Source organism: Callithrix jacchus, chromosome 5 (genome assembly GCF_049354715.1).
Source record: "Callithrix jacchus isolate 240 chromosome 5, calJac240_pri, whole genome shotgun sequence".
Taxonomy (NCBI): domain Eukaryota; kingdom Metazoa; phylum Chordata; class Mammalia; order Primates; family Cebidae; genus Callithrix; species Callithrix jacchus.
The window spans coordinates 147,483,420-147,496,966 of NC_133506.1; the positions used below are offsets into that span (position 1 = coordinate 147,483,420).

At 46.2% G+C, this 13,547-nt stretch overlaps 2 protein-coding genes across 3 annotated transcripts in view; one reads left to right on the forward strand and one right to left on the reverse strand.

Annotated features, from left to right (window-relative positions):
* The window catches only part of FLT1 (fms related receptor tyrosine kinase 1), a 194,288-nt gene that overhangs the window by 16,135 nt on the left and 164,606 nt on the right, over window positions 1–13,547 (reverse strand). Inside the window, exons 20-25 of the mRNA XM_035302428.3 lie at window positions 11,626–11,714; window positions 6,759–6,915; window positions 6,232–6,329; window positions 5,452–5,574; window positions 3,196–3,307; window positions 700–799 (exon numbers count right to left, since the gene is read on the reverse strand). Of these exons, the coding sequence (XP_035158319.1) occupies window positions 700–799; window positions 3,196–3,307; window positions 5,452–5,574; window positions 6,232–6,329; window positions 6,759–6,915; window positions 11,626–11,714 (679 nt within the window). The remainder of the gene's footprint in view (window positions 1–699; window positions 800–3,195; window positions 3,308–5,451; window positions 5,575–6,231; window positions 6,330–6,758; window positions 6,916–11,625; window positions 11,715–13,547) is intronic.
* Window positions 12,682–13,547, forward strand: part of LOC144582767 (uncharacterized) — a 178,972-nt gene continuing 178,106 nt past the window's right edge. For both annotated transcript variants that reach the window (XM_078375226.1, XM_078375227.1), the window contains exon 1: window positions 12,682–12,979. In XM_078375226.1, coding sequence (XP_078231352.1) covers window positions 12,687–12,979 — 293 coding nt within the window. In that variant the 5' untranslated portion in view covers window positions 12,682–12,686. The remainder of the gene's footprint in view (window positions 12,980–13,547) is intronic.

The window sequence follows — 13,547 nt, forward strand, 5'->3', positions numbered from 1 at the left end:
GCTGGGTGTGGTAGCATGTGCCTGTAATCCCAGCTACTTGGGAGGCTGAGGCAGGAGAATCACTTGAACCAGGGAGTCGAAGGTTGCAGTGAGCCAAGAATGCGCCACTGCACTCCAGCCTGGATGCCAGAGTGAGACTCCGTCTCAAGAAGAAAAATAAAGAAGTTGCATTTCCCACAAAGCCTTCTGTGAAGCGTAATCACCATGTCAGGAAGTGCCCTTTTTCCTTTCCAAGACCTCTTCGGCAGTCCATGTCAACCCCCTCATGGGTGTTCCGTGCAGATAGAGGACTGGTCGTGGGACCAAGGTCTAGCCCTCCATTCCTGGGGCTGCTTGGCCTGTTTGCCTCCCACTCTGTGAGGAGGTCAAGGCCTTGCGTTCAGTTCCTGCGTGGTCTGTTTATTTTGCCTAGATTCATTGCCTATACACTGAATTTCTAACTTCAGTTCCCAGCTAGAGGCCTTAAAAAGTCATGTCAGTGGTCAGGAAAGGGATGGGTCCAGGGTCACGTGTCCCACTGCAAGAAAACACTCCCAGCACATCTGGGCCTAAAAAGCTGAGGGGAGCATCTCTAAAGGAAAGAAAAACCTTGGCATCTTCCAAGACTGGGACTCTAAGAATCCACGAACATCCTGTCTCAGGGATGCCCTGGTGAAAATCGAGCTGTCGGATGGGAGGCGGAGGGCACCAAGGGCTCACATTTCAGGAGTGGAGTACTCAGGAGCTCTCATCCTCATGCCTTCCCTCAGGCGACTGCAGAAGTCCTCATCCATTTGCACTCCTGGGTATGGAGACCCACCTGCAGGAAACAGTGTGGAAAACACAAGGCCTGTTGTGGATTTAGGGTACAAACGGCCATGAGGGAACAATTCAGTGTTTCTTTCCTCCCTTTAAAGTAATGTTTTAGTAATAAATTCCCAGTGATTAGAACAGATCTCTATTACAGTACAACACACAGAGAAGCTCAGCAAATCCTCACTAAGGGGTTTCGCCATGTCCTTGCTAAGGACACCCGCTGATTGGCTGGTCCCATGGTGAGAAGCATCTGGTACCCACAGGCCATGCCTATGGCTACTCAGAGGAAGGGGTGTCGTCTGAAGGGTCCTTCCCCTCTCCCCACAAGTAATTCTAAAGAAGGCCCATCATGGCTGGGTGTGGTGGCTCACGCCTATAATCCCGGCACTTTGGGAGGCCGAGGTGCATGGATCACGAGGTCAGGAGTTCAAGACCAGCCTGGCCAAGATGTTGAAACCCTGTCTCTACTAAAAATACAAAAATTAGCTGGGCATGGTGGCACGCACTTGTAATCCCAGCTACTCAGGAGGCTGAGGCAAGAGAATCGCTTGAACCTGGGAGGCAGAGGTTGCAGTGAGCTGAGATTGCAACATTGCACTCCAGCCTGGGTGACAGAGTGAGACTCCATCTCAAAAAAAAGATCCATCATTAGAGACCCATCCTTTGGGTTAGTGAGATTGCTTTTTAAAAAAAAAAAAAAAAAAAGAGATGGGTCTCCAGGCTGGAGTATAATGGCATGATCTTAGCTCACTGTAGCCTCAAACTCCTGGGCTCAAGCAATCCTCCTGCCTCAGCCTCTCAAGTAGCTGGGACTACAGGTGCACACCACCCACCACACTTGGCTTGAGCTTCTTTTTAAAATGCCAATAGACTTGGGATAGGCTACATGGGAATCATTCACACTCAAGTGGGGATGACTTTAATTATCTTTCTTGCAAACTTCCTACAGCACCAGGGCTCTAGGAGTTGTGACAGGCCTGAGGGAATGGGGGCTTTGGGCTACAGGGCTGGGCTGAATGGAGTAGGGTAGGATGGGGGCTGCCCGTGGTCAGGAGTCTGCAGACCTGAGGATGCCAGAGGGGCCTAGGCTTTGCCTTTTGCCAGTTTTACTGTCCAGGATTCCCCTGTAACCTTTCCTTTTAGGGGGATTCTTGCCAGGGCTGGGGGTGGCAAGGCCTTCTAATGCACTCTTGTCCTAGCCCTTGAGCCTGGTCTACCTCAGCATTTGTTTGTCTGCACTTTCTAGTGATTACTGCTGGTAGGAAGCAGCTGGGAGACGTGCAGTGCTGGCACCGTGTCATTGCAGGGCCACTGCAGTCGCCAAGCTGCTTTCAAAGACTGGAAGCAACAGGTGCCTGTCATCGAAAGCAGGGGAATGATTTTCACACATTACAGGAAACCAGGGATGTTACTGGATAACTTTGATTTGCTGTGAAAGGCAAATTTTTGGCACTGCCCAAAAGACTCTTGGCTAGAACTCAACTTTGGGAGGCCTCAGATCATCACTGTGTGTCTGAGAGCAGATGTGGGCTCTGTGCACATCTGTGTGCCTTGAAAAGTGCTTCTAGCCACCCACAGTGGATGTTATTCCAAGCAGAATAAATATGCCCAGTGTTCTTTATTGCTCATCCTGTATAAACCAGTGTCCAGAGCTGTCTCATGTGTTAATATCAGAGGCACTGGAAAGGTCTCCTGTTTTTAACAACATCTTCCCCACTAGGTCAGCTGAACTTCTTATGGCCTTTCCTGGGAAGAAATTCTGTGGTGGGAGAAGCAGGGAGGGAAGGGGTCAGGGCATCAGAGGTGCGAGTGTTGAGGAATTGGGCAAAGTACAGAAAAAGATAAACCTGATGTCAAATTTTGTTTTGTTTCATTTTGTTTGAGATGGAGTTTTGCTCTGTTGCCCAGGCTGGAGTGCAGTGGCGAGATCTCGGCTCACTGCAACCTCCGCCTCCCAGGTTCAAGCAATTCTCCTGCCTTAGCCTCCCAAGTAGCTGGGACTACAGTTATATGCCACCACACCTGGCTAATTTTTTGTATTTTTAATAGAGACGGGGTTTCACTGTGTTAGTCAGGATGATCTCCATCTCCCGACCTCATGATCAGCCCACCTTGGCCTCCCAAAGTGCTGGGATTACAGGTGTGAGCCAGCACACCTGGCCTGACTTCAGATTTTATACCCATCTGACCTTGTTCATGATTGTATAAACCCCTTTAACTGTAGGGGGGAGACATGCATATGCCATGACTCAGCTGAGAGTCTACATGGACCCATGACACCTTAAGGGTTTTTTGTTATAGTAGGTGTTAATCTAAAGGCTGTCTAGCCAAAGGACATTCAGCAGAAGATGCAGACATTTATTTCTGAGATATTTAATCTCTTCCTTCTCCCAAATTTACCTAAGGAGAAGATTTCCCATAGCAATACTCCGTAAGACCACACATCGCTCTTGGTGCTGTAGATTTTGTCAAAGATAGATTCAGGAGCCATCCATTTCAGAGGAAGTCGAGTCTAGAAGAGGGCAAGGGGGCCTTGAGCAGAAGGGCATGAACACAAAGCACATTCAACCCAAGTGCCCATGGGGTCACCTCCCAGATAACATATCACCCATAAATCATTTCCTAGAGCAGCTCTGGTTTTCTAACATAGAGAACATCATAATATGCAATGTTACGCTAAAAGAGGGAACTGCAGTGCTATTCTGAGTCCCATGAAGGCAGCACATGTTCAGTAAGCCCCTCTGATGTGTTCAGCATGTCCTTAACTGCATGGCTCTGTGAGAAATCCTTCCGCACAAAAAAAGCCTGCACTCCACTGGGATACTCAGGGCTTGGAAAAGGAAAAGGGTAATGTGAATTTGAAGACATCCTGAAAACTGGTGGTGATTTCCAAAGAAGGAGCATTCCTGTGCAAAAAGACAAGGTTTCAAAAGTCACTGAAAAGGGAGAGTGTACAAAAGCATGAGAAAGAAGAGAAGAAGGAAAGAAGTCAGTAGTCAAAGAGAACATACAGTTGGTTTTCAAAGCATGTAGACAAATCTTTCCCTCTTCCAGACAACAGGAATCTCAGTGAGTTAGGCCTCACCACTTTAGATGATGGGGATTGATGGGAGGTATGGAATAAAGGAGAGACAAGGAGATAGGAAGGCGGAGGGGCAGGAAGCCTGACTCATCCAGATGAGCAGAAAGGAGGGGCGGACTAACATGAAGGTTGATGCCATCTCTCCAGACCAGAGCCCGAAGGAAAGTTTTTATTTTTATTTTATTTTTTAATTTTTACAAAGAATCAATGTGAAGTCATACCTTTTCCTTCTATACAAACAGACTGTGGCGCAGTGGCTCTCAAAGTAGGGTCCTGGGACATGCTGTGTCAGTACTATCTAGAACAAGTTTGTCCAACTCCCGGCCTGCAGGCTGCATGTGGCCCAGGGCAGCTTTGAATGGAGCACATCGCAAATTCATAAACTTTCTTTCTTTTTTTTTTTTTTGAGACGGAGTTTCGCTGTTGTTACCCAGGCTGGAGTGCAATGGCACAATCTCGGCTCACCACAACCTCTGCCTCCTGGGTTCAGGCAATTCTCCTGCCTCAGCCTACCATGCCCAGCTACGTTTTTGTATTTTTAGTAGAGACGGGGTTTTACCATGTTGAGCAGGATGGTCTCAATCTCTTGACCTCGTGATCCACCCGCCTCAGCCTCCCAAAGTGCTGGGATTACAGGCTTAAGCCACTGCACCCGGCCCCATAAACTTTCTTAAAACATTATGAGATTTGTTTGTGATTTTTTTTTTTAGCTCATCAGCTATCGTTAGTGTTAATATATTTTATGTGTGGCCCAAGATAACTCTTCCTCTTCCAACGTGGCCTAGGAAAGCCAAAAGATTAGACACTCCTGGTCTAGAAACTTTAGTTAGAGATGCAAATTCTCAGGCTCCACCCAAGACTTACTGACTCAGAAACTCTAGGGGGTGGAAGACTATAGCGTAACAAGGCTTTTAGGGGATATGCATGTTCGTTTAAGTTGAGAACCACTACTGTAACTAACTGGCACCCAGACATAAGCTTACACCCTCAGGGTATATAGGCTGCAGAGGAGGGGACATGGGAGGTCTCCTACAAAAGTGAAAAATAACACTATGTCTGAAAACAAGCAGGGAAGAGAAGCAGTGCAGGCCAGCAGGGAGATGCTAGGTATGGAAAGCCGTGGGAAGTAAACAGTCTCCTCTGTAGTCAGCTACTGCTGACAGTCTTCCCCGCCCTTTCCTGAGACAGATACACCTGCTGAATCAATCAACTGGGTTTAAGGGAAAGGGTCCAGGCTTTCCTTTCAGTAGTACAAGGAATTCCCACAGAATTCAAAGGAAGGTAAGGCTAAAGTCTCACCCAGTCCCCACCAAACACTTCTCAGGTTAGTAAGTCTCATGCAGCGCTGCCCAAAGGACAGGTGGTTGGCCAGTACCAGGAGACAGTGGCCTTTCTGAGCCCTGCACAAGGGCTCTCTTGGACGCCGCTCATCTGAACTGCTTGTCTTCACAGAAATCAAATGATAATTTTCAGGGACTACTGCTGAGGAAGTGTAAATATTTACCAAGTCCTTCAGTCTGTGGTTTAAAAGTGATAGGACATAAATGGGTCACATAAACATCAAACTGACTTACATCTCCTTTTCTCACATAATCAGGGTTCTTATAAATATCCCGGGCAAGGCCAAAATCACAAATCTTCACCACATTGTTTTCAGATAAAAGAATGTTTCTCGCTGCCAGGTCGCGATGAATGCACTATAATAAAACAGTTGCAAAATCAATGCATTTCCTTACCCTAACCAACTAGTTTCCTGAACTTTCTCAGTGTCATTAATCTTACTTGGGAATCCATTTCACATGTTGGGAATGAAGCACCTCTCAGTGCATAAACATGAAGACCCTCTCTACAAATACAGGTCCCCAAGCCCCAAAGGCCAAGAAATGTTCTAAATCCACTGGGCTACTATTTGATCAACAAAACCGGCGATCTGAGATTTACCAGTGGGCAAACTTTCCCCGCAGCCTTTTATCCTGAGCTGCCAAGATGAGATCTTTCTCCAGCTGCAGTTTTGTGGGAGGGCCCCATATGGCTATATTAATAGAAGCTCTCCTATGAAGTAATGGATTCTGAGATTTGGGCCAGATTTGAAAATATGCCAGAGGGTGCTGTAGAGAACCGATGCCAGATTTGTCAAGTCTGAAACCGGTGAGTTTTCCCCAGAACCAAGTTCTATTCTATCCACTGGTATTCACGACTCCTCATTTTCAAAACTCCTCATATCAAGGCAAATTTAGGTATTTGTTCTACATTTAAGAACACAGGTATCAGCAAATTCTAGGAAAAATAAATTTATAGCAAAGGTGTGTGTCCAGCCCAGGCAAAGAAGAAAAACAGTGAGCAACAAGACTGACCTTTCTGGAAGACAGAAACTCCATGCCTCTGGCCACTTGAAAACTGTAAGAAATCAGATCTTCCATAGTGATGGGCTCCTTGTAGAAACCATCGGAATCTGGAAAGCATTAGAACCGTAACTGTTTGTAATGGCTCTTGTTATCCTATCAAATCCCAGTTTATTGGAACAACGTTAGCAAAACATAAAACAAACCACCAAGTAGATCAGAGTTCATTTTTAAAAGTATTTGAATTTCAACATGAACATCAGAGATTTTTCCAGGCCTCCAGCCCACTTTAATCAAGCATGGGGCAGAGGGATGATCCATTAAGATGAAAATGCCTGAGGGGAGACAACCGTATGGTTCCCTGTCAAAATTAGTAACTCTGGAAATAATCTTAATTCAAATCTTATCTCCTCAGGACATTACCATTTGAGTCTCCCACGGATGTTTATTAGAGTGATAAATAAGAAAAAAATTTCAGAGATGCACAGTATGTTGTAAAAATATCTCAGCCTGAAGGACAGGAAGGAATTAATACCTACCCTCCTCTTCCTCGACATCACTCAGACTTTTATCTTCCTGAAACCCAGAGCTTGCAAAGCTCTCACTGCTGGTGATGCTATCTAGTCTTGGTTTCTTGCTTTGTTCCAGGCCTGGCTCCATTTTTTCTTTCTTAGATTCCACGTGTAATGCTGCATCCTTTGAAGAGACCAAAAAGGACCCAGGTGAAAAGGAGCTCCAGCACAGCAGTGGGAAACCAGTCCCTCACCTGGCAATCGCCTGATGAGAAATGAGAGCATTTTATTTGTTAAAATGTATTGTGAACCAGCACAGAGGCCCTATGGTATCCAAGAGCCTGGCTACCTCTGGGGTTGCAGAGTCTATAGTACTCTTGCCTGGGCTTCTAGACAGCATCTTAGATTAGATAAAAAAATATTAATAAGCCGGGCGAGGTGGCTCAAGCCTGTAATCCCAGCACTTTGGGAGGCCGAGGCGGGTGGATCATGAGGTCAAGAGATTGAGACCATCCTGGTCAACATGGTGAAACTCCGTCTCTACTAAAAATACAAAAAATTAGCTGGGCACAGTGGCGTGTGCCTATAATCGCAGCTACTCAGGATGCTGAGGCAGGAGAATTGCCTGAACCCAGGAGGCGGAGGTTGCGGTGAGCAGAGATCGCGCCATTGCACTCCAGCCTGGGTAACAAGAGCGAAACTCGGTCTCAAAAAAAAAATATATATATATATAGTGGCAGTTATTTACTGAATGCTTACACTGTGTGAGCCAGTATATTAAAAGCTTTAGGTACATTTCTTGTTTAATGTTTCCAACAATTTTATAGAGTAGTTCTTATTAATACATGGAGAAACAGGTTCAGAGAAGTAATCAAATTCACATGCAGCTAATAAATAGCAAAGCTTGAACCCAGGATTGGTTTATACCCATGTCTATGCTCTTAACCACACCACTCGCCATCATGTGAAGGATGACATTGGTGAGAGAAAAGGATCCCCAGTGTGCTCGGGGCTTCACTCTGTCATCTCTAGGAGGAGTTATAAAAGAAGGCTATAGTTGGCAGTTTCTCAGGTTTCCTTGGGGAAGGAGGGAACCTGGACATTGGTGTTTTTTCTCTTCCATTCAAAACAAAGATACAGTTTGATCCCAACAAGGGTAGTAATGGTCTTTTACCCTGGACTGAGCATCCTAGCCCTAGTTCATCTGGCTCTTCCATTAATCATGCAATTTTTTTTTGAGACAGTCTCACTCTGTCACCCAGGCTGGAGTGCAATGGTGCACTCTCGGCTCACCACAACCTCTGCCTCCCGGGTTCAAGCGATTCTCCTGCCTCAGCTTCCCAAGTATCTGGGATTACAGGTATGCACCACCATGCTTGGCTAATTTTTGTCTTTTTTAAGTAGAGACAGGGTTTCACCATGTTGGTCAGGCTGGTCTCAAACCTCTGACCTTGTGATCCACCTGCCTCAGCCTCCCAAAGTGCTGGGATTACAGGCTTGAGCCATTGTGCCTGATTGAATCATGCAATTTTGGGCAAGTCATCTTACTTTTCTGAGTTTCATTATCCTCTTCTGAAAATCTCTATTATGCTATTATTTTATGACTCATAGGAAAGGAGTTGTTGGTTCTGGGTGTCCATATGAAACCAGAAAAGATCTGTTTTGCCTCTTGTAATTCATCTAGTAACTATGACACTCGAAAAGCCTAGCACTTTCAGTGGCATTATGACCATACCATGATCCTAGCCTTGATTCTGTTAGACAACAATACTGAGGCAGAAGCTGGGAGGGACTGGAGTTCAGTGGTGACCTTTGATCCACTTGCAGTGTTGGCAGTGCTAGGATTAACCCGCCACCCCCATCCTTCCTTGGTTTTTCTAGAAACGTCACAGAGCAAGAGTGATCCCTCCACTAGAGGGCACAGTGGGAGCAAGCAGCGCACAGAGGGAGGGAACTTCAGGAGGGACAGCCCTAATCTAGTCTAAAAGCTGAGAGGCCACCAAGGTTCCCAGCCCCTGAAAAGAGACCTTTTGGTCTTGCAGAGGGAGGCAGGCCTCAGAGTGAATATCCACTGCCATTGCAAGTAACCCACCTCAGGGCAGGTAAAGACCTTCACTATTTGTTATTGTGTTTCTGCAATGCAGTTACATTGGATTCTGTTCAGTTGGGGACTGCAACTTTATTTTTCACAAGATCCTTTGCGGGACATAAGGCATCAGAGAAAGCGCTGGCAATAAAGTGGGGAGAAAAATGTTCCACAGGCTCACTCAGGTCTCTGCATGTGTAATCTCTCCCAGGGCAGCTTCTTCCCCACACCATCCAGAAATCACAGCCTAGGCACGTCTCCAGGGGCCAAAATTCTGGCTCCCTCTCTCCCTTCCTGACTCTCAATCAAAGGTATATTCAGCTTTGCTTATCAGTACCATTTTTGTTAAATAAAGGTAATTTACTGAACTCTTGGGACTCTGACAGAATACAGTGAATTTATTACAAACCATATTTAAGGATCTCAGTTGATTTATCTGGAAAATGAAGTATTCCATTTTCAATTTAGCCTTTTGGTTCTGTCTTTCCTTTACCTTCTCTCTTCCAAATATGAAGACAGCCATGGATTTTCCACAAAAACACTAAACTCCACCAAGTTGCACAGGGAGGCGAATCATTAAATATAGCCAGAGAAGGAAGCAAACTCTTCAAAACAAAGGACGCACAAACCCAAACGTTCCATCCTGCCCAGGTCCCTAGGGTATTCTGCTGGCTTAGCTCTTCCTGAAGCCAGTCCAAAATTTCAGGACTAAGGGGAATTTGTGCTGCCCTCAACCCAAGGCACCACTTTCCACCTTTTCTTATGCTTTTTTCATTTTATTTTGTGTGGTGCACAGAAAAAGCAGTGGAGGAGTCATCAAGAGAGCTGAGTTCTTTCTCTTCCTGACTTCACCTCATGTTAGGTGTGTGTCCTTAAGCCAATCACTTGACTTCTCTGAGCACATCTACAGCCTGTGAGTATGAACCAACTGATCACAAAGATCCGTTTCAGCTTCACGATTCTAATTACTAGGTCAGGCATGATGGCTCACACCTGTAATCCCAGCACTTTGTGAGGCTGAGGCAGGCAGATCACCTGAGGTCAGGAGTTTGACACCAGCCTGGCCAAAAAATAGCTGGACATGGTGGCAGGTTCCTGTAATCCCAGCTACTTTGGAGGCTTGAGGCAGGAGGATCACTTGAACCCAGGAAACGGAGGTTGCAGTGAGCTGAGATGGAGCCACTGTACTCCAGCCTGGGTGAGAGAGAAACTCTGTCTCAAAAAAAAAAAAAAAAGATTACAATTATTAAGGACCTGACTGAAACCTGAGGAAAATGATGTTCTTACATATATTGCCTGCCTGGTAGAACATCTGTGTCTTTGGTTAGATCGAAGTTTGAGGGATGAGATAATCGGCCAGCTGTCCAGTGGTTCTTATTTGTGTGTGAAGATTCTTGCCCACATAACAAAGATGTGCATCATTCCTGGATTACAGACATTTTATCCACCATGTAGATCAGTGGCACGAAGTTGGACTCACCCAATTTTTCTATCTTAGTAGGTCGATGATGATGATGATGATGACAGTGGTGGTGATGGTGATGATTAACATTTATTAAATGTTTAACTGAGAGATTTTTATTCTCCCAACAATCCCATCAGCTGGATTCTATTATAAGCTTTATTTAATAAATGAGGGAACTGAAACAGATAGGTGAGTAATTTGCATTTCCAGATTTCATGGGAGGTAGAGACAGGATTTAAATCCAGGAAGTCTGATCCCAGAGTCTCAATGCTTAACCATCATGCTACATGGATTCATCACCAGCATTGCTGATTACTGGCTAATAATGTTAAATCACTATCCCCTGGACTTCTTCAGCTCAGAGAAGGACACGGTATTGGTACCATATGTCACACTGGCAAAGCTTTAGTAAATTATTTCCCCTCCATTCAACTTTTTTTTTTTGAGATGTGTTGCATTCTGTCACCCAGCCTGGAGTGCAGTGGTGTGATCTCAGCTCACTGCAACCTCTGCCTCCCAGGTTCAAGCTTCTGCCTCTGCCTCCCTAACAGCTGGGATTACAGGCGTGTGCGACCCATGCTCGGCTAATTTTTGTATTTTTAGTAGAGACAGAGTTTTGCCATGTTGGCCAGGCTGGTTTAGAACTCCTGACCTCACGTGATCCACCTGCCTCAGCCTCCCAAAGTGCTGGGATTACAGGCGTGAGCCACTGTGTCCGGCCCAATAATCTCTTTTAAACCTTGTTTGCCCTTAGGGCTTGAATCCATGTGTTACTTTTACTACACAGCTTTTATGTAGTGATAAGGCTGGTTCAGAGTATATGTAGAGATGACAGGAGTAGTGAGGGTGTCAGGAAGTGGGAGAAAGCGCAGTAGGAAGGAAAGATGATTTCTGGCTCTGGCCCCATTGTTGGTCTACTGCTGATTGTACAAGTCACTCAGTTGATTTAGCCTTAGTCAAAATCTAACCTAATAAATGGAGACAATTATATTAGATAGTATGTTCCTTAAAGAAATAAGTGACCTGGGTATGTATGTTTGCATGTACATACATATACACACATACATGGGGCGAGAGAGAGAAAATTGTTGACAGATATTTAGATAGGTAGCTAGATTTACTCTCCAATTATGGCCGCATATGCACACAGGGATCAAATGATTCTCCGCGCTAGCCACACTAGAGTGTAACAGATTCGCAGGGGAAAAAAAAACTTGAAAAAAGAAGCAGCAGAGATTGAGTTTTAAGCTTAATCATTAACAGAATACAGGTTTCTCTTGCTTTATGCTGCTACAGCCTAAATGAAAACTCTTTCAAAAAATTCCAACTTTTAAAATCCTTACCTTGTTGAGAAAAAATAAGTCACGTTTGCTCTTGAGGTAGTTGGATAAATTTCCATATTTGCAGTATTCAACAATCACCATCAGCGGCCCTGCAGCCAAAACATCACATGCTCATGCTCAGCCACACCAAGACAGTCAGCCATTTGCCAGCCTTCGGCCTGCCTGAGAAACCTCAAACCAACCCCCCTTTGTATTAGTGGGGCCGAGGGATGCGATTTAGGGATAAGAGGCGATTGAATAGAGTGACTTTTTCAGTTTAACCTAAGAAGGAATTTAAAGAATACAACTGAAATAGAAAAAAAAAAAAAAAAAAAAAAAAAAAATGGAGGTGGGGACAGTGCAGAAGCATTAGAGAGAAAAGATTAGAAGGACAAAATACCTTTGAGGAGGGGAGAGGCAAAAGCCAGCCCCCAGCCTCTTAGCCAGACCCTTCCGAGGAGAGGGGCTTCTGGTCACTGTCACACCAATCCCGGGACTATTGAGCAGCTCCTTCCTCCCTCCCAGGGCAGAGGCGGCTACCTGGCCGTCTCTCCCCAGCACCGTCTGCGCAATTTGCCTTGGAGCTTGCCATAGGACCTAAAGCAGGGGTCGGCAGACTCTTCTGGAAAAGGTCCAGCTAGTAAACAAACATTTTAGGCTTTGCAGACCAACGAGCTACTACTCAATTCTGCCTTTGTAGCCTGGAAAAAACCAAACAAGTATGACTGTGCTCCAAGAAAACTCGGAACACAGAAATACAGAAATCTGAATTTCATACCATTTCATGTAATGAAATATCTTAAAATGTGTTTCCCCCAACTATTTAAAAGGGTCAAACCATTCTAAGTTCACAGGCTGACCTTGGTTTGCCGACCCGACCCCGGTCTGAAGGAAGCAAGAGAGTTGGGAAGGAAGTCCAGCTGCACTGTGGAGCCCATGTGGTGCCCTGAAGGCCTCCTCTCTCTCCCCTGCTCTGCGTTTCCACTGCACGCCAGGGCTGGGCACGCAACCCACTAGGCAGGACCACTTCCGGGCCAAAGGGGAGTGACCCCGGAGCTGCCTCACCAGCCGCCGCCCAGGGCATGCTGGGAGCCCAGCAGCATCCATCCGCTAGTTCTTTTTCGTGCCTTGCAGAAGGCGGGGCTGGCTCTGGTGGAGTGGTTTTCTCTTACTATGAGGACATGCTAGAAACCCTGACAGCATCTCATACCCCTAGGTTCCGGAACGGGAAGTTGCTTTCAGACTTCCACGTCTGGCCTCTACGGCGGTGGATGCCGCAGAGCTCGGCTCCTGCCTGGAGTCCAGCCGCCCTCGTCAGGAGGGGCTTCTATGTTGGCTCCCGGCTGCACCGAGGAGCTGACGGCCGCACATTAAGGTAGGTTGTCTCATTATCCCTGGCCAGTTTTACAGATGCAGAGTTGAAGCAAACAGAATGAGATTGCCACGACCGAGAACTTGAGAAAACCTTACCCGGGGATGATAGAGAACCAGGCGGGGCCGTGTCTAGGTCCCTCTGACTCTTTCTGGCCACCTCCGCCCCTAGCAGATAGTTCTTCCCCAGCTATCCTTCATCCCTGCTACCTCTGTTGAGAGCTGGGGAAAGCATCGGCGTGCACAGCTCCTTTGCACCTCGCTGGCTCAAACAACGATTACACATCTACTCTCAAGCCCTAACCCGGCCATACGGAAAGAAACGTCTGCGACATGCTAGAGCCCTTAATCATAAGGCACAGCTCCGTCCCTGCCCCCATGGGTAAGGTCTGTCTGCATGGTGGATCTGGAGGAAAGGGCCCCAACATCACCTCCTCCTGGGATTCTACCAGTAGTGATTCATTCATTCCTTTAGGTGAAGCCTCAAGGAATATGCAACCTTCTACCTTGGCTCTGGCCACACTCCTTCAAACCCATCCTGAGATAAAAGTGCCCTCTGCTTGGCCTAGACC